Here is a 21,671-nt window from a genome sequence, read left to right as displayed (position 1 = left end):
GAATTTAATAGCACAGAACGCCTCGCTGCGTTCTCTGGCTGGACAAACGGCAGGTTCAGTGAAGATCCTTGGGTAGCGTCAAGCAGGTGTCCCCTTGCTGCCTCTACTCTCCTGGTCCTTTGTAAGAGGAGCCTGTAATCCTATTCCTGGGGCACGGCAGTCACAATAACTTCTGTGTTCTGAAGGCCACACTCTGGAAACTGGGAGAATAATCCCTGTAAGCCCCATCATATGATTTTAGAGCCTGGAAAGATCTTCGAAATCCGCTGATCCAATTCCCTTTGTTTTACAGGAGAGGAAACTGAGGTTCAGAGAAATCCACGTAGTTACTAATTTATTTGTTTGTTTGTTTGTTTATTTATTTATTTTTTTTGCGGTACGCGGGCCTCTCCCTGTTGCGGCCTCTCCCGCTGCGGAGCACAGGCTCCAGACGCGCAGGCTCAGCGGCCATGGCTCACGGGCCCAGCCGCTCCGCGGCATGTGGGATCTTCCCGGACCGGGGCACGAACCCGTGTCCCCTGCATCGGCAGGTGGACTCTCAGCCACTCAGGAACTGTGCACACAATAGGAGGCTCGTAATAGACATCCAACGGGTTGAGTTGCCAAATGAGGATCAGGAATGACTCTTTGGAGACGAGGAACTAGCCAGTGCCTGCTAACTAAGAAGGAAATAAATGCTAACTGAGCCCTTTGGTGCACGAGTGTTCTGCAGTTCAGAGGAGCTGGGGAAAGAAGGAGAAGTAAAGACGGGGAGAAACACAAAAATACGAACTTTAATAAACGCTCCTCATTGTCAAGGAACTTACAGTCTGCAGTGAACTCCTGGCTGGAAGGCACTTTCTAAATCAAGATAAGGACGTACCGTACACTATTGAACCAAATAAGATCGTATACTTAATGACCCAATTACCTAGTCCTGGAGAAGTCTGGGAGGAAGAGACAAGACTTCTGGCTGCCAGAGGAACAAGCCCAGTGTTTTCCCCACCGGACTGTTAAAGCCACAGCTCTCTTATTGATCTCTGTGTCCCCATAACTATGACATGGGGGCAGAGGCCCCACTGGTGCTTATTGAATCAATATGTGGCTCATTTGATACTAAAATTCTGGGTATATTTATGCGTGACCACAATGACTGCTTTTGTAGGAATGCTTTCTACTCACATGGATCTTTTTTTGTTTTTCTTTCAGTGGCCCACCCTCAGGACCCTCACCACCCGTCAGAGAAGCCTGTCATTCACTGCCATAAATGTGGGGAGCCGTGCAAGGGTGAAGTGCTTCGGGTCCAGACCAAACATTTCCACATCAAATGTTTCACCTGCAAAGGTATGGAGCCTCCAGCTTCCTGGCTGTGTGCCATGTCCTTGCCTTGGAGGCTGCCCCATCCCCTTAACTCCACACCAGTTCACCAGATGATAAATGAATGTGCTCCCAGACCTTGGAATTGCTCACCTTCTCTAATTTGGGAATGGATTAAACTTAAGGGGGAGACTGAGCTCCCCCGACCCCCAACACCAGCAGTACACTGCCTTTGGGTGTTCACTGAGGTTCCTGATCCTAGGAGGGGAGACTAATTGTGGAAGAGCAATGAAAATGGGGTTTTGTGTTTTGTTTTGTTTTGTTTTTCTTTTTGGCTGTGCCACACGGCATATGGGGTCTTAGTTCCCCAACCAGGGATCAAACCCGTGACCCCTGCTATGGAAGCATGGAGTCTTAACCACTGGACTGCCAGAGAAGTCCCAAGTTTATATTTCTTTTTAAAAAAATTTAAAAAAAAATTTTTATTTTGTTGAAGTATAGTTGATTTACAATGTTGTGTTAGTTTCTAGTGTACAGCAAAGTGATTCAGTTATACATATATTTACGTATTCTTTTTCATATTCTTTTCCATTCTGGTTTGTCACAGGCTATTGAATGTGGTTCCCTGTGCTATACCGTAGGACCTTGCTGTTTATCTGTACTTTATATTTCTTTTTCACTGAGATGAGGGACTCCTACTTCAAAGTAACCATGTCCCAAAGCCATTTTTTAAAGGAGGACTGGAAAACTTTAAGATTGGGGTGCTAGGACACTGGTTTCTGTGCGTGCTTGTGTGTGTGTGTGTGTGTGTGTGTGTGTGTGTGTGTGTTGAGAAGTGAGAATTAAGCAAGAACACTTGGAAGGTCTCCAAGCAGGAAAACACTTCCCATTTAAGAAGAGACCCATCTGTGGTTGATTTCTGTTAACAAGCCCCCCTTTTTGGGTGTGCAACTCTTGGCATCTACGTATGAAATGTGCTATCCTGTTATTCTGGAGCCAGGGCATGGCCAAGTGGCCAAGGAAGAAGAGAGTAGTTTCTGTGTGTTTATTTGAGAAATATGTTACTTGAGCTAAGGGCATGTCTGGATAGCTCAGGCTGGGGTTCAGTGATGTTGGAAGAGGCGGAAGAGGGGCAAGGCTATGAGTCTGCTCTGTAGCTTTACTCTGAGCTCTGCACGTGGTACCCACACTCATTCCTGGAAACCGTGTTTCATTTTGAGCCCCTTAGGCTACAAAGGGTCAGCATTGCCATCTTAACCAGCTGTCCCCGGGGTCTCTCACGTAAGCTCCAGGCTGCCTAGAGACCCTCAAATACATGATCAAAGGCGGCGGGCAAAAGCTTTTCTGGAGTCCACAGCTGTTTCTTTCACTGAGTGTAACCTTTTCAGGAAAAAGAGCACTGGCATATAGCTCGGGTAAAAAGGTGGAGGGAAAGGAAGGGCATGAGTTTGGCTCCCATTGAGCGTGACAGAGATGACAAAGGCTATAATGCGCATCATATATAGAGAGAGTCTTTGATCCTCCTGGAAATCCCTATGAGCAAGTACGATAAATCCCCAGTTTTCAGACGACCCAAGTTGGTTATCAGGAAACATCAGGGTCACACCCAGGGTACTGACTGTGTCCGCACTCTGTGTGCCTTAAGTCCTGTCATTGCCGCTAAAGCAGCTCTATGGTCTCAGGCAAGTGACCTCTGTGTGGCTCTGTGTCCTTATCTGTAAAAGAAAGAGACTAGACCACGTGATATTTAAATCACCCCAGGTCTGAAGTTTGCCAATTCTATATACACATAACCATATCTCTACATAATACAGAACCCAGAGGTACTGAATTAGAGCCTTTTAGGTAGCATTTCAGAAAAAAATATAACTTCTGCTTACATCCAGATTGGCTTACTTGGGGTCAGGCATTATATTTTGTTTTATTTTTTGTTCATAGATTTCCTGAGACATGGCTTAAGGAGTAGGTTTGGTATGAAATAAACAGAAAAAAGTAAACAAGGGCAGCCCTGTATGTAGTTTATATTTCTAGTTGAAAGTACAAAGTGTTAGTCTCTGGGTGGTCACTGTTCAACACATCAAGATATTAGAAGACACATTCGTTTATCCCCCGGGAGGTAGAAGTTTCCATGTTTTCCTTCTAGTTTAAATCGAAGGACTGAATGTAAGTTATTTATGTTGGAAAGTTATACCATATGTACTTTGTTTCATGCTATCAATATGTTCCTGAAAAGTTGAATTTTTTTATAAATTACATCATATTTTGAGAACACGTCAGTCATAGGAATTATTTTTAGTTTAAACAAAATTTTACTAAAATAAATGTCATCGGTTCTTGTAAATTTGTATTTTCCCATACTTTATCTGTCAAGTCTGCTGTCTTATGTCTCCAACTTACTGGAGTCACCCCTTTTTTTACTATCCAAAGAAAGTGTTTAAGCTCCCCATGTCTTATACTCTAGCAAGTTTATGCCTTTTCCCCAAGATTCTAGAGTAGTGTTGTCTAGTAGAAACATGATGCAAGCCACATACATGATTCTGAATTTTCTGATAGCTATATTAAAAAGGTATAAGGGGACAGGTGCAGTTAACTTTCATAATATATTTTTTATTTGTCCTTACAGACCCCAAATAGTATCATTTCAACAAGTAATTAAAATAAAAATTATTGAGATATTTGACATTCTTTTTTTTTCATACTAGCTTACAGTGCATCTCAGTTTGGACTTAGTCAGTCACATTTCAACCGTTCAATAGCCACAGGTAGTTAGTAGCTATAGTATTGGACAACACAGCTCTAGAGATTCCTCGAAGTTTACATTCTTGTGGTCCCCTTTTGCTCTAAATTCTTGCCGCTCCCAAATTCTTCATCTCCCCTTTATGAGTGCTGTGCCTTTCGCATGGCTTCACCCCATACTAGACACCATTTCTCTTCCTCCTTTTCCCAAAGTACCACTTCACAAAGCAGCTGTTTTCAGCAGAGTTTACTGAATGTCTGGGATAATGGAGGGAGTTATAGCACAGGATAGACAACTGCCTAGTATTCTCAGGCTTTCTCTTTCCTTCCATCCTTCCTTCTTCCCTCCCTCCCTCCCTCAGTTCTTTCTTTCTTTCCTTCCTTCCTTCTTTCTATTAACTGGAAAAGTCTATTAATAGACTTTAATTTTTAGAGCAATTTTACATTTACAGAAAAATTGAGCAGAAAGTACAGATGAGGGCCATTTCTCATACTTATTCAGAACTTCATCTGCTACCATCTTGGTAGGGCTTCCTCTCTCTACAAAGGCTCTTCACCCCTCCATCCCAGGGACCCCAACTTTTTTCTCCCTCATTGTCAGATCAGGAGTCTAAATTACCTTAGGGTGTCTACGTTTTATAAGCTCATTAGGAGGGTTTCCCAGAGGAAACAAAAATCTCCTTGAAGAATGCTGTCTTCGTCCTAACCTAAGTGGCCCAGACTGCAGCTAAGTCTTAAAACAACCGTTTTGTTTTCTTTCTGTTACATCTAAAGCAGAGGTGTCATTTTTACACAAATAACAAGTGTTGGCGAGGATGTGGAGAAAAGGGAACCCTCGTGCACTGTTGGTGGGAATGTAAATTGGTGTAGCCACTATGGAGAACAGTATGGAGGTTTCTCAGAAAATAAAATATAGAACTACCATATGATTAAACTATTCCATTTCTGGGTATTTATCCAAAAACATATGAAGACACTAATTCAAAATGATATATGCACCCCTGTGTTCACTGCAGTGTTATTTACAATAACCAAGATATGGAAGCAACCTAAGTGCGCATCAATAGATGAGTGGATAAAGAAGATGTGATATACAATGGATATTACCCAGTCACAGAGAAAGAATAAAATCTTGCCATCTGCAAAAGAATAAATGAATGGATCCAGAGGGTATTATGCTAAGTGAAATAAGTCAGACAGCAACAAATACTGTATGATTTCACTTATATGTGTAATCTAAAAAACAGAACAAGTGAACAACCATAACAAAGCAGAAACAAGAGTCATAGATACAGAGAACAAACAGGTGGATGCCAGAGCGGAGGAGGAAGGTGTGGGGAAGAAATAGGTGAGGGAGATTAAGAGGTGCAAACTTCCAGCTGCAAAATAAATGAACCACTGGTGTGAAATGTACAGCGTGGGGACTACAGTCAATATTTATGTAATACCTTTGTGTGGTGGCAGATTGTAACCAGACTTGTCGTGGTGATCATTTTGAAATGTATAGATATGTTAAATCACTGTGCTGTGTACCAGGAACTAACATAGTGTTGCAGGTCAATTATACTTCAAAAACAAACTCACAGAGAAACAGATCAGAACTGCGGTCCCCAGAGGCGGAGGTGGGGGGAATTGGATGAAGATGGTCAAAAGGTACAAACTCCCAGTTATAAGGTAAATAAGTACCAGAGATGTAATGTACGATGTGATAAATATAATCAACACTGTTGTATGTTACATGTGAAAGTTAAGAGAGTAAAGCTTAAGTTTTCTTCACAAGGAAAAAAATTTTTTTTTCTATTTCTTTAATTCTGCATCTGTATGAGATGATGGATGTTCACTAAACTTACTGAGGTCATAATTTCATGGTGTAGGTGAGTCAAATCGTTATGCTGTGCATCTTCAACTTATACAGAGCTGTATGTCAGTTATGTCTCAATAAAACTGGAAGGAAAAACAAAATAGAGATGTTATGTTCCGATTGTGAGCTAATGCCCCAGGATGGAGGATTTTGGGTGGAGAGCATTTGCTAAAACAATCCTGGGCTTTTGGTCAAGACCTGGCTGAGTGCGGGAGGAGGAACATTCAGGTTCTGACCACGAGGTGAGTCAGGATCTCCGGGTGATTGTCTCTCCTCCCTCCTACCAGCTGTCCTTCATACATATACCATGGTGCCAAAGCCTCGTAGTTCTTGAATGGGACCTGAGGGGGCTTTCCGCAATTAGAAAGAAAACCCTAAGATGCAAATACCCGTGGAAATAAAAAGCAGAGATGAACTCTTTTACTAAGAATGGATTTTGAAGGAGGAGGGACAAAGAGGACACTGAACGTCTTACATGAGAGCTAGACAAGTATGAAGGTGGGACAGGGTTGCAGTGGAGGAATTAGACTTCATAACACAAACTTAAACCCATAAGCAGTCCACGTCTTCATAGGTTTAGCTGGAACAGGGTCAGGGTTGGTGAGCAGGAATTTTGTTGGTGAACCTATATCACTTCCTGAAACGTCTGATATCTTGGGATCTGATGGTCCAAGAGTTATGTATCCAATTAGTACATGTTAATGGAACACATACTCCATGCAAGATATTATGCTAAATGCTGAGAAAAGAAAGAGCACAGCCTGTTTGTGTGCTGACACACATACGTGTTTGTGTGTCAGAGAACTCATGGGGTATTTGAAGAGATATACATAAGCAACATGTATTATATTGAGTAATAAGTGCTGTGATGGAGAGAAATATAGCATGTGGACTACGGGCAGGGAGATAGATGCAGAAGGGGGATAGAATGGTAGTAAGGTGGAAATAATGTAAGGTGGCACCAGGTGTGATAGGGACTCAGGGACAGATTTAAAAAGTTAAGGTTGCTAGGATTTTATGACTGATTGAATATGAGGAATGAAGAAGGATCCAGGTTTCCAGTTGGACTGCCTGGGTGGACAGATGGTTGCCACCAACTAAGGATATACAGCAGCACTGGATAGGCTAGTGCGGGGAGAGAGTTCAGTTTGGGATACATTGAGGCTGAGCCCACATGGTCCATACAGAGTCTCATAGGCTTAGCGCTCGAGAGGTACTGGTCTGTGTTGGGAAGAAGGATTCGAAAGTGTTTGGCATCCAGATAATGGCTGAAGCTCTGTAATTGTGTGTGGAATTCCCCTGGGAAAGGGCAAAAGGCAGGAACTGAATAATAACGATGCCAGCGTCTCAAGGAAGTAGAACCTAATTTCCATTTGTAACCTTGGAAAATGTGCCCATCTGGTAATGAGATGGGGAAAGTGATTTAATTAATGGATGGATTCTATAATTAAAAGAAAAGGAGATCCCCAAAGCTTCTGTTATTCTCTATAATAACCCAATGGAGATAAAATATGGCTGCAGGCTTCTGGATGGAGCTCTTCTTTATCTTCAGTACTCAGTGGCTTTGTTTTTCATGCTTGCCCATTAGCAGCAACCATCCCACTAACTGAAAAGAGGTGGTTTTTTTTAATACTATCCATTCATTCTGCTATTGTTCCAGTGATATGATCTTTTTTTTTTTTTTTTTTCGGTATGCAGGCCTGTCACTGCTGTGGCCTCTCGCGTTCTAGACGCACAGGCTCAGCGACCATGGCTCACGGGCCCAGCCGCTCCGCGGCATGTGGGATCTTCCCGGACCGGGGTGCGAGCCTGTGTCCCCTGCATCGGCAGGCGGACTCTCAACCACTGAGCCACCAGGGAAGCCCCAATGATCATTTATTAATGTAGCACCTTGTCTGCATCATGATTATAATACATGCTCTATAAGAGAATAAGAAACCTGTTTAAATGGTATAGATTTAATATTTAATAACTACATATTTAATAGTTGATTAAATTTAAGTATAATTATATACACAGTTCATCATATACATTGTTGACACATTATATTGTTCATTATAATTATTGTTGTCTATCTTGAGCATTTTTTTTTCAGGATAATGCCCTAGATCCAGTTTTCTTCCAGAAAGTTCTAGAGCATTTAGAAACGATCAGGGACCAGAGGATTGAGAAGGGCTATCTAGCTAAATGTTCTGTTTTCAGTGAGCCTTTCCTGGACTATATACTGTATAAGATTTCAGCTGCTCCCTATACCATATCTCTTTCTGCTGTATCTTTTTTCCTTAACATTTATCATTATTTAGTGTATTTTATTCATGTATCTTTACCCCCTACTAAAGAGTAAGCTCCCCTCGAGGGCAGAGATTTTTGTCTGTTTTTTGTTTTTTGTTTTTTTTTTTGCGGTACGCGGGCCTCTCACTGCCGTGGCCTCTCACGTTGCGGAGCACAGGCTCCGGACGCGCAGGCTCAGCGGACACGGCTCACGGGCCCAGCCGCTCCGCGGCACATGGGATCCTCCCAGACAGGGGCACGAACCCGTGTCCCCTGAATCGGCAGGCGGACCCCCAACCACTGCGCCACCAGGGAAGCCCTTTTGCCTGTTTTGTTTACTACTGTGTACCTGGTACCTAAAACAATGCCCGATGTATTAGGTGCCCAATAAGGGGAAAGCTGACTGAATGAATGAATGACCAGTAACCGTGTATTTCTTTGTCACTTGAATATTTGTAAGTGTTTCTAATGGCATAGCTAGTCAACAAGATTTATTGAGTGCTTACTATGATATATGCCCTCAAATGCTTACTAGACAGCAACATTATCTTTTGAAAAGAACGAGTGTAAGTAAAGCTATCTGTCATCGATTACAGAGCTACACGTCTGCCTGGCAGATGGAACAGATAAGAGAACTTGTGCTGAAGGCTACTGTCAGGCAGCGCTTGGGTGAGATGTTGCTGCTGTTTAGTTCTTTATGCTGGTTTAGACCCTTAGCTTTCACTTAACCCACTGGATATAACCCACTGCATGTGGGTTATTTTCCGACTCAAGTGGACATTGATGAAGCTCTAGTAAAATGGAAGCAATTTCTTATATTCCCTAAGTGCTGAGCTCGGGCTTTTAGTACCTATTTAGAGAATCTGACTCATTTGGAAATTGATTAAATGGAAGAATTAATCAGGATGCAAGAAAAATAAGTCTGATGCAAATGTGCTCCCTTCGCACAGCAAATCAGAAACCACTTTCATGCCATCTTTTGTTGATAAAAGAATAATCCTGTGTAGCTTATCTTTTGAATTTTGCACCATGTTAAAGTGTTACCTAGTCAACTAAATATAATTTAGATTATAAGGTTTTCAATTCCAAAGTGAAATAGGATAAAGGCTCAGGACTTCTCCAAAATACGCTGCTTAACAATTTTGACTCTTGCTGGGAGATAATTATCCATGGGTCTCTTGTGAGCATAGGTGCCGGTAGCTTGTTGTTCTGAATTATCTTTCCAAGGATGTTTGTATAGTGAACATTCTTGGAAGATAGAGATAGTGTTTCCCTCTGGAGTAGGGGATGGATTTGTTTGCTGTCTAGTATAATAAAGATAATGTCTGCCTCTAGAACAAAGGTTGGATAGATTTGCTTGCAGCTCATTATGAAAGATTGGGGCTTCCTAAGCTCGGGGTTCCTCAGTGACACAAACCCCCTGCACGAGCAGCATCCTGGTGACCTGCTTCTTTTGCCTCTGAGGGATTTGGGGGGTCATGGGGAATGGGTAACAAATATGAAGCTCATGTTACTCGCCCTGAGTCATAAAGTCTTTCGCTTCTTTTTTTTTGCGGTACACGGGCCTCTCACTGTTGTGGCCTCTCCCCTTGTGGAGCACAGGCTCCGGACGCGCAGGCTTAGCAGCCATGGCTCACAGGCCCAGCCGCTCCACGGCATGTGGGATCCTCCCAGACTGGGGCGCGAACCCGTGTCCCCTGCATCGGCAGGCAGACTCTCAACCACTGCGCCACCAGGGAAGTCCTGGCTTCTTAAAAAAAAAAAAAAAGTCTTTTGCTTCTGACCCAGGAGTGTCATGTCTTCTGCCAGCATCTGTGAAATCAGGGCAGGCTAACTTGTTAGCTTGCAGGTAAAAATCTCAAGTTCTTTATAGTTCCTGAGAGCTCTGTTTTGTGTCCATGGAAGCTTACTTTTTGAGAAAGGGAACGCTGAAGTTCACCCAGCTTGATCAAAGAAGAACACATTTTCTAAGAAGATGATTTGTACAACAAAGGTTATGGGAGTGTTTATATCATAGAGGAGGGAGGAAAACGGAAATGTTCCTCAAGCATTTTTAAAGCAAGCACTGAACTCATCCTGTTGCTGTTTCTTTTCACGTCCTGACCCTGAACCCTTGGAGTACCCCGTGGTCAGACCTCATCTCTATGTCCACTTTCTAGTGACCTCATCTAGTCTCATGGTTTACAAGTACCAACTGTACCCTGACAAATACCAACTTGATTACTCTCCCCTGCAATCTAGCCTGGTATCTTCAAAGGCCTTCTCAGCATCTCCGGTAGGCCTCTCAAACCTAATTCCTGGTTACCGGCACCATCCCTACCCCCTAACCTTCTCCTCCAGTCTTTTAATTTCAGCAGTTGTCAAGACCTTCCTCCCAGTTGCTCAGGCTAAAAACGTTGGAGTCATTTTCACTCCTCTTTTTCTTTCACATGAAGCAAGTGTCCCACCAGCAAATCCCGTTGGCCCTATCTTCATAGTATACACAAAAATCTGACCATTCACACTATCGCAAAGATAATGATCCTACTCCAAGCTGCCATCATGTTTTGCCTGGATTAATAATGGTATTGGGTCTCCCTGCATCTGCCGTTGTCCCCCTTCCCCAGATTATTCGTAATGCAGTAGCCAAGGTGATCCTTAAAAATAAAGCCAGATCCTGTCACCTTTCCAAAGAATTCCCGCATCTTTCAGAATGAAAGCCAAAGACCTTAATTTGACCTTCAGGGCCCCTCCTCACTGTTACTCCCAGTCATCATGTCCCAGCACTTTCTGGCTCCCTCTGCCAAGCTACACTGACCTGTTTGATTGCTCTTAAACAAACCAAGCATTGAAGAGCCTCAGGACCTTTGCACTTACAGTTCCTTTTGCTTGACAAACTGTTTATCCAGATATGTGCCTGGCGCCCTCCGTCACTTCCTTTGGGTCCCTTCTCAAATGACATTTAACAATGAGATCATCTTTGACACCAACTGATATGGATACATGTGTATATGTGTATCTGTGTGTGTTTACATATATATGTATTTATATACGATTTAAGTTATGTGTGGTTTGTTGGTTGCCTGTCTCCCCCTGCTAGAATGTAGGCACCAACGGGTTTGTACAGCAGGCCTTAGGAGAAAACCTAGCTTACATTAGGCACTCAATAATAATGGCTGAATGAATGAAAGAAATGTTTATCATTGATTGTTACTAATTACAGATTATTATTTCCAAATTATTAAATCCAGGTCACCCAGGCTTGATTTCAATCAATGTCTTCTTAAGTGTGGGAAGGAGAAAATTATTTTTGTAGTTCCCAGATACAGCATTTCTCACACAGGGAAAAAATATTCTCTCTTCAATATTTTTTTCAACCCTTCTAACTGCATGAAGCAGAAGATCTTTATAACAAAGAGAGAATAGCTGTCAGGCACAGGGCCTTAATCAGGCAATGGCATCAAAGCTCAAACTGAATCACATTATTTAATTATTTATTTCTACAGATACTTTATATAGAGGGCAAGTGGCCCTGGAAGTTTTGATTTACAGTAATGGTATACATTTGCCTTTTAAAATAATTGTACTTCATAAAAATGAGATTTATTTGTCTCTATCCTGCCTAAGGAGAGTGCAGGCCTGACTGAGAGCAGAGACCGAGGCCAGGGCCAGCTGAAGGCTTGGGTGGGACTCAGAATACCAAAGCAGACTCTTCAGCTGCCTTTTTCAGATGCACTTCCATGATTACAGACCATGTAATGAACAACAAAGCCGTGTGGCTGACAGGGTCTTGGTACTCCAGCCGGGTGTCAGGCCTGAGCCTCTGAGGTGGGACAGCTGAGTTCAGGACATTGGTCCACCAGAGACCTCCCAGCCCCACATAATATCAACTGGTGAGAGCTCTCCCAGAGACCTCTGTCTCAATGCTAAGACGCAACTCCATTCAACAAGATCAAGCTCCACTGCTGAACACCCCATGCCAGGCAGCTACCAAGACAAGAACACAACCTTACCCATTAGCAGAGAGGCTACCTAAAATCATAACAAGTTCACAGACACCCCAAAACACACCACTGGACGCAGTCCTGCCCACCAGAAAGACAAGATCCAGCCTCATCCACCAGAACACAGCCACCAGTCCCCTCCACCAGGAAGCCTACACAACCCACTGAACCAACCTTACCCACTGGAGGCAGACACCAAAAACAGCAGGAACTACGAACCTGCAGCCTGCAAAAAAGAGACCCCAAACACAGTAAGTTAAGCAAAATGAGAAGACAGAGAAACACACAGCAGATGAAGGAGCAAGGTAAAAACCCATCAGATCAAACAAATGAAGAGGAAATAGGCAGTCTACCTGAAAAAGAATTCAGAGTAATGATAGTAAAGATGATCCAAAATCTTGGAAACAGAATGGAGAAAATACAAGAAATGTTTAACAAGGACCTAGAAGAACTAGAGAGGAAACACACTATGATGAACAGCACAATAAATGAAACTTAAAATTCTCTAGAAGGAATCAATAGCAGAATAACTGAGGCAGAAGAATGGATAAGTGACCTGGAAGATAAAATAGTGGAAATAACTCCCACAGAGCAGAATAAAGAAAAAAGAATGAAAAGAATTGAGGACAGTCTCAGAGACCTCTGAGACAACATTAAGCACACCAGCATTCGAATTATAGGGGTCCCAGAAGAAGAGAAAAAGAAAGGGACTGAGAAAATATTTGAAGAGATTATAGTTGAAAACTTCCCTAATATGGGAAAGGAAATAGTCAATCAGGTCCAGGAAGTGCAGAAAGTCCCATACAGGATAAATCCAAGGAGAAACATGCCAAGACACATATTAATCAAATTATCAAAAATTAAATACAAAGGAAAAATATTAAAAGCAGCAAGGGAAAAGCAACAAATAACATACAATGGAATCCCCATAAGGTTAACAGCTGATCTTTCAGCAGAAACTCTGCAAGCCAGAAGGCTGTGGCAGGACATATTTAAAGTGATGAAAGGGAAAAACCTACAACCAAGATTACACTATCCAGCAAGGATCTCATTCAGATTTGACAGAGAAATTAAAACCTTAACAGACAAGCAAAAGCTAAGGGAATTCAGCACCACCAGACCAGCTTTACAACAAATGCTAAAGGAACTTCTCTAGGCAGGAAACACAAGACAAGGAATAGACCTACAACAATAAACCCAAAACAATTAAGAGAATGGTAATAGGAACATACATATCGGTAATTACCGTAAATGTAAATGGATTAAATGCTTCAACCAAAAGGCATAGACTGGCTGAACGGATACAAAAACGAGACCTGTATATATGCTGTCTACAAGAGACCTACTTCAGACCTAGGGACGCAAACAGACTAAAAGTGAGGGGATGGAAATAGATATTCCATGCAAATGGAAATCAAAAGAAAGCAGGAGTAGCAATTCTCATATCAGACAAAATGAACTTTAAAATAAAGACTATTACAAGAGACAAAGAAGGACACTACATAATGATCAAGGGATCAATCCAAGAAGAAGCTATAAAAATTGTAAATAGTTATGCACCCAACATGGGAGCACCTCTCTACATAAGGCAAGTGCCAACAACCATAAAAAGAGAAATCGATAGTAACACAATCATAGTAGGGGACTTTAACACCCCACTTTCACCAATGGACAGATCATCCAAAATGAAAATAAATAAGGAAACACAAGCTTTAAATGATACATTAAACAAGATGGACTTAATTGATATTTATAGGACATTCCATCCAAAAACAAAAGAATACACTTTCTTCTCAAGTGCTCATAGAACATGCTCCAGGATAGATCATATCTTGGGTCACAAGTCAAGCCTTGGTAAATTTAAGAAAATTGAAGTCGTATCAGGTATCTTTTCTGACCACAACGCTATGAGACTAGATATCAATTACAGTAAACAAGCTGTAAAAAATACAAAACATGGAGGCTAAACAATATACTACTAAATAACCAAGAGATCACTGAAGAAATCAAAGAGGAAATCAAAAAATACCTAGAAACAAATGACAATGAAAACACCACGACCTAAAACCTATCGGATGCAGCAAAAGCATTTCTAAGAGGGAAGTTTATAGCAATACAGTCCTACCTCAAGAAACAAGAAACATCTCAAATAAACAACCTAACCTTACACCTAAAGCAAGTAGAGAAAGAAGAACAAAAATACCCCAAAGTTAGCAGAAGGAAAGAAATCATAAAGATCAGATCAGAAATAAATGAAAAAGAAATGAAGGAAATGATAGCAAAGATCAATAAAACTAAAAGATGTTTCTTTGAGAAGGTAAACAAAAGTGATAAACCAGTAGCCAGACCGATCACGAAAAAAAGGGAAAAGACTCAAATCAAGAGAATTAGAAATGAAAAAGGAGAAGTAACAACTGACAGTGCAGAAATACAAAGGATCATGAGCGATTACTACAAGCAACTATATGCCAATAAAATGGACAAGTTGGAAGAAACAGACAAATACTTAGAAACGCACAACCTTCCAACACTGAACCAGGAAGAAATAGAAAATGTTAACAGAGCAATCACAAGCACTGAAATTGAAACTGTGATTAAAAACCTTCTAACAAACAAAAGCCCAGGACCAGATGGCTTCACAGGCGAATTCTATCAAACAATTAGAGAAGAGCTAACACCTGTCCTTCTCAAACTCTTCCAAAATATAGCAGATGGAGGAACACTCCCAAACTCATTCTACAAGGCCACCATCACCCTGATACCAAAACCAGACAAGGATGTCACAAAGAAAGAAAACTACAGGCCAATATCACTGATAAACATAGATGCAAAAATCCTCAACAAAATACTAGCAAACAGAATCCAACAGCATATTAAAAGGATCATATACCATGATCAAGTGGGATTTATCCCAGGAATGCAAGGATTCTTCAATATACAGAAATCAATGTGATACACCATATTAACAAATGGAAGGAGAAAAACCTTATGATCATCTCAATAGTTGCAGAAAAACTTTCAAAAAAATTCAACACCAATTTATGATAAAAACCCTCCAGAAAGTAGGCATAGAGGGAACTTTCCTCAACATAATAAAGGCCATATATGAAAAACCCACAACCAACATTGTTCTCAATGGTGAAAAACTGAAACCATTTCCACTAAGATCAGGAACAAGACAGGGTTGCCCACTCTCACCACCATTATTCAACATAGTTTTGGAAGTTTTAGCCACAACAATCAGAGAAGAAAAAGAAAGAAAAGGAATCCAAATCGGAAAAGAAGTAAAACTGTCACTGTTTGCAGATGACATGATACTATACGTAGAGAATCCTAAAGATGCTACCAGAAACTACTAGGACTAATCAATGACTTTGGTAAAGTGGCAGGATACAAAATTAATAAACAGAATTCTCTTGCATTCCTATATACTAATGATGAAAAATCTGAAAGAGAAATTAAGGAAAAACTCCCATTTACCATTGCAACAAAAAGAATAAAATACCTAGGAATAAACCTACCTAAGGAGACAAAAGACCTAGAAAACTATAAGACACTGATGAAAGAAATTAAAGATGATATAAACAGATGGAGAGATATACCATGTTCTTGGATTGGAAGAATCAACATTGTGAAAATGACTATGCTACTCAAAGCAATCTACAGATTCAATGCAATCCCTATCAAACTACCAATGGCATTTTTCACAGAACTAGAACAAAAAATTTCACAATTTGTATGGAAATACAAAAGACCCCGAATAGCCAAAGCAATCTTGAGAAAGAAAAATGGAGCTGGAGGAACCAGGCTACCTGACTTCTGACTATACTACAAAGCTACAGTAATCAAGACAATATGGTACTGGCACAAAAGCAGAAATATAGATCAATGGAACAGGATAGAAAGCCCAGAGATAAATCCACACACATATGGTCACCTTATCTTTGACAAAGGAGGCAAGAATATACAATGGAGAAAAGACAGCCTCTTCAATAAGTGGTGCTGGGAAAACGGACAGTTACATGGAAAATAATGAAATTAGAACACTCCCTAACACCATACACAAAAATAAACTCAAAATGGGTTAAAGACCTAAATGTAAGGTCAGACACTATAAAACTCTTAGAGGAAAACATAGGCAGAACACTCTATGACATAAATCACAGCAAGATCCTTTTTGACCACCTCCTAGAGTAATGGAAGTAAAAACAAAAATAAACAAAAGGGGGCTTCCCTGGTGGCGCAGTGGTTGAGAGTCCGCCTGCCGATGCAGCGGACAAGGGTTCGTGCCCTGGTCTGGGAAGATCCCACGTGCCGTGGAGAGGCTGGGCCCGTGAGCCATGGCCGCTCAGCCTGCGCATCCAGAGCCTGTGCTCCGCAACGGGAGAGCCCACAACAGTGAGAGGCCCGCATACCGCAAAAAAAAAATAATAAAAAAGTAAATAAATAAATAAACAAATGGGACCTAATGAAACTTAAAAGCTTTTGCACAGCAAAGGAAACCATAAACGATGAAATAACAACCCTCAGAATGGGAGAAAATATTTGCAAATGAAGCAACTGACAAAGGATTCATCTCCAAAATATATAAGCAGCCCATGCAGCTCAATATCAAAAAAACAAACAATCCAATCCAAAAATGGGCAGAAGACCTAAATAGACATTTCTCCAAAGAAGATATACTGATTGCCAACAAACACATGAAAGGATGCTCAACATCACTAATCATTAGAGAAATGCAAATCAAAACTACAACAAGGGGGCTTCCCTGGTGGCGCAGTGGTTGAGAGTCTGCCTGCCAATGCAGGGGACACGGGTTCGTGCCCCGGTCTGCAAAGATCCCACATGCCGCGGAGCGGCTGGGCCTGTGAACCATGGCCGCTGAGGCTGCGCGTCCAGAGCCTCTGCTCCGCAACGGGAGAGGCCACAACAATGAGGCGCCCGCGTACCGCAAAAAAAAAAAACAAAAAAAACTACAATAAGGTATCATCTCACACTGGTCAGAATGACCATCAGCAAAAAATCTAGAAACAGTAAATGCTGGAGAGGGTGTGGAGAAAAGGGAACCCTCCTGCACTGTTGGTGGGAATGTAAATTGATACAGCCACTATGGAAAACAGTACGGAGATTCCTTAAAAAACTAAAAATAGAAGTACCATATGGTGCAGCAACCCCACTATGGGCATATACCCTGAGAAAACCATAATTCAAAAAGAGTCATGTACCACAATGTTCATTGCAGCTCTATTTACAATAGCCAGGACATGGAAGCAACCTAAGTGTCCATCGACAGATGAATGGATAAAAAAGATGTGGCACATATATACAATGGAATGTTACTCAGCCATAAAAAGAAATGAAATTGAGTTATTTGTAGTGAGTTGGATGGACCTAGAGTCTGTTATATAGAGTGAAGTAAGTCAGAAAGAGAAAAACAAATACGGTATTCTAACACATATATATGGAATCTAAAAAAAAAAAAAAAGGTTCTGAAGAACCTAGGGGCAGGACAGGAATAAAAATACAGATGTAGAGAATGGACTTGAGGACACGGGAGGAGGAAGGGTAAGCTGGGATGAAGTGAGAGAGTGGCATGGACTTATGTAAAATAGATAGCTAGTAGGAAGCAGCTGCATAGCACAGGGAGATCAGCTCGGTGCTTTGTGACCACCTAGAGGGCTGGCATAGGGAGGGTGGGAGGGAGACACAGGAGGGAGGGGATATGGGGATATATGTATACATGTAGCTGATTCACTTTGTTATAAAGCAGAAACTAACACACCATTGTAAAGCACTTATACTCCAATAAAGATGTTAAAAAAAAGACTATAATATCAACTCGTTAAATCTAATGAATAAAAATGTCTGCTTTACCTAAAAAAAAGAAAAAAAAGGTGAGCTGATTTTTTTAAAGGCATTAAGGAAACAAAAACTATGGCAAAAAAATAGTGAAGGTGGTACATGAGTGAAATTGGAAAAGTTTGGGAAGCAGTGATTCTGATATTAGTGTGGTCTTGGGACTCAAATGTTTTTCCATATTATAATCATGACATCTACTGAAAAGAAGAAAAACTGCACTTATGTAAATGTAGTCCGACTTTTAAACTGCTATGGTGAGGTTTGCCTGCCGCTAATGAGATTGAATTAGTGAATTTTGATTGCAATTTGAAAAGTATCCTGTAAGAATTGACTCTACCATGGTCATTTCTTTCTTTCTTTCTTTCTTTTTTTAAATAAATTTATTATTTTATTTATTTTTGGCTGTGTTGGGTCTTCATTGCTGCACGCAGGCTTTCTCTAGTTGCGGCGAGTGGGGACTACTCTTCGCTGCGGTGCACGGGCCTCTCATTGCAGTGGCCTCTCTTGTTGCGGAGCATGGACTCTAGGCACACAGGCCTCAGTAGTTGTGGCACATGGACTCAGTAGTTGTGGCTCGCGGGCTCTGGAACACAGGCACAGTAGTTGTGGTGCATGGGCTTAATTGCTCCACGGCATGTGCGATCCTCCTGGACCAGGGCTCAAACCCGTGTCCCCTGCATTGGCAGGCGGATTCTCAAGCACTGTGCCACCAGGAAAGTCCCTCATTTCTTTTTCTTTGATTTAATCTGAGAAGGGATTTGATAGCCTCTAGAGTGGTATTATCTACTGAGTGACAGCTACAGGGCAAAAGTAGGATTTCTTTTGGAATTCTTCCTTGGTTGATAAGATCAACCAATTCCCAAATGAGGTAAGCACCCTAAAACCCTCTTATCCACATTAAACCCAAGAAGAGAGACTTGAGTCACCTTTCTCCATGATGGAAAGGCATTTGTGAGGTAACTTCAAGGGTCCTTCTGTGACTCAAACAAAGTCCCCTTAGCCTTTCGCTCTAGGTCCCCCCAGGGCCCCATCACCTGCCTCCAGTGGGCTGTGCAGTGCCACCGAGTCAGTCCTGCTTTCCCGCCAGCAAAGAGTGTTACAGCGTACCTAAGGGCCAGTGATCACCTTTCTGCTGTGTCTCAAAACTTCTAAAACTCTGAGCTTCTCTTTATTCATTGAACATTTCATGAGAAGTGGGAGAACCTCAGTAGATGTGATGTATCAGGAGCTATGTATATGGTGTGAAAGCTACCTGGAGAAGCTTCAACTTATAAAACCATTTAGTGCAGAGTTGATAAAGTGTGATCCAAGAAGCACCTACCCCAGAGTAACCCTGATGCTGGTTAACGATTCAGATTCCTGGTCTCACCCCAGTCTCCCTGATCGGCATCTCAGTGGTCAGGGTCTAGCATTTCCAACCAGTTCACCAAATTTGAGGACCGCTGCTTTGTTGGACATGGGCTTTGAATTGGTAGTGGGATATTGGCATGGGGGAGAGTATATAAGTAGCCTGTTCAGAAACATCCAGATAAGGATTCCCTGGTCATGGCCCTTCATGGCCTATGAAATTCACAGGAATTGGGCTTTTCTTTAGAACAGCATCATTAAATATAGAATTCAGGAAATGTTCAGCTAAAAAGTAGATATGAAAATTTATGCTCTAGGGAAGTCCCTGGCAGTCTAGTGGTAAAGAATCCGCCTTCCAATGCAGGGGACGAGGGTTCAATCCTTGGTGGGGAAACTAAGATCCCCCATACCTCAATGAAGATCCAACACAGCCAAATAAATAAATAAAATAAAATAAATATTTTTTAAAATTTAAGCTCTAAACATACCGACTAGTAATATGGAGATGGAAAAAGTCACAGCATCAAGATATGTCCTATGAAATTCTGAATGGGGCAAAAGAAGCAAGGGTATAGAACTCCCTGATATATAATTTATCTGCACCCATAAGTTCAAAGCTGAAGACTGCAGTCAAATGACTATCAATAATGAAAACCATGGCTAACCTATAGGGTATACAATAAATTCTGAGGATAAACAGTAACATTTGTTTATTCAACAAATATGTATTTTTTAATTTATTTATTTTATTTATTTTATTTTTGGCTGTGTTGGGTCTTCGTTGCTGCGTGCAGGCTTTCTCTAGTTGTGGTGAGTGGAGGCTACTCTTTGTTGCAGTGCGCAGGCTTCTCATTGCAGTGGCTTCTCTTGTTGCAGAGCATAGGCTCTAGGCACGCAGGTTTCAGTAGTTGTGGCACGTGGGCTCAGTAGTTGCGGCTCACGGGCTCTAGAGTGCAGGCTCGGTTGTTGTGGCACACAGGCTTAGTTGCTCCGCAGCATGTGGGATCTTGCCAGACCAGGGCTCGAACCCGTGTCCCCAGCATTGGCAGGCGGATTCTTATCCACTGCACCACCAGGGAAGTCCCTCAACAAATATTTTTTTTTCAAGTGCCGAGGCACTCAAGAATAAGTCATACACAATCAGGTTATACATATAAGTTAGACATGACCTCTGCCTTCATAGTGGTATTCCGTAGACTGAATGTTTGTGTTCCTCCCAAACCCTATATGTTGAAATCCAATCCCCAATGGTGTTAGGAAGTATGGCCTCTGGGAGGTGATTAGGTCATGAGGATGAGCCCTCATGAATGGGATTAGTGCCCTTATAAAAGAGACCCCAAAGAGCTCCCTCATCCCTTCTGCCACATGAGGACCTAATGAGAAGACTGCTCTCTGAACCAAGAAGCGGGCTCTCACCAGACACTGAATCAGCTGTCAACTTGATCTTGGACTTCACAGTCTCCAGAACTGTGAAAAATAAATTTCAATTGTTTATTAACCACCCAGTCTGTGGTATTTCGTTATAGCAGCCTGAATGGACTAAGACAAGATATTAATCAGATATTGAAATAATCATAAAACTATGACTTACCAACTGTCATTGGGGCAATAAAGGGAAAATGAAAAGATCTGCCTGGGCAAAAATGTGAGCTTGTAACAGGAGGATCTCAGTGTGTTTGTGGTGGGGGGATGGGCAGGTGGTCAGGAAAGGCTTTCCTACCCCACTCCCACCTCTTCTGGAAGAGAAATTTGAGCTGCCGTGTGAAGGATGAAACTACAGTAGCCACTTAATTTTTCCTTGTAATAAAAGTCCGCTAAATGGACTTCATTATTCCAAAGAGCAGATTTGCATTCTTTTCTTACTAAAAGTCACTTAATTTGTGGCATAAATCAATCTGGGAATATCGACACTTGATGGCCTTCAAATGTTTACCATGTAAAATGTTTATAGAGCATCTATCATCTGTCCATTCACCATCCTAGGCTATGGAGGTCTGAAAGGTATTTATAACATGATGCCTACCCCTAAAGAGCATGTGATCTGGTGGCAAGTGGTGTGCTTACTAGAGGAGCCATGGCTGGTAGCAGGACAGGTGCAGGTGAGTGGTCCAGAGCACAGGTGCAATGAGTCCAAGACTGCAGAAACCACCTAGAGCTGAATGGTCCAGGGATGTTGCCAAGAAGGGGACAAGATATGATAAAACACGGATGCTCCAGAAAACACAATAACCTTCCCAGGACTGGAAAGGGGGAGCATGCTAGTTGTGGTCAGGGGTAGGGGCTGCTTTGTTCAAGGTGGTGGAGACAGGGGTGTGTCT

General features: G+C 41.8%; 1 protein-coding gene across 7 annotated transcripts in view; it reads left to right on the top strand.

The window, feature by feature from the left end:
* The window catches only part of ABLIM1 (actin binding LIM protein 1), a 204,194-nt gene that overhangs the window by 48,071 nt on the left and 134,452 nt on the right, over positions 1 to 21,671 (top strand). For 2 of the 7 annotated variants that reach the window (XM_022568693.3, XM_022568692.3), the window contains exon 1: positions 1,198 to 1,323. Coding sequence is in view for 1 of the 7 variants with exons in the window: in XM_022568691.3 (XP_022424399.2) it covers positions 1,189 to 1,323 (135 nt within the window). In the remaining 6 variants the exon portion in view is untranslated. Of the gene's footprint in view, positions 1 to 1,188; positions 1,324 to 21,671 lie in introns of those variants that run through there. The other 5 variants (XM_022568685.3, XM_022568682.3, XM_022568691.3 and 2 more) reach the window with 4 other exon arrangements.

Source organism: Delphinapterus leucas, chromosome 16 (assembly GCF_059928025.1).
Source record: "Delphinapterus leucas isolate spDelLeu-1000000601 "Yukka" chromosome 16, BTC_Dleu_Yukka2, whole genome shotgun sequence".
NCBI classification, from domain to species: domain Eukaryota; kingdom Metazoa; phylum Chordata; class Mammalia; order Artiodactyla; family Monodontidae; genus Delphinapterus; species Delphinapterus leucas.
This window is presented reverse-complemented; position numbering and strand designations above follow the sequence as displayed.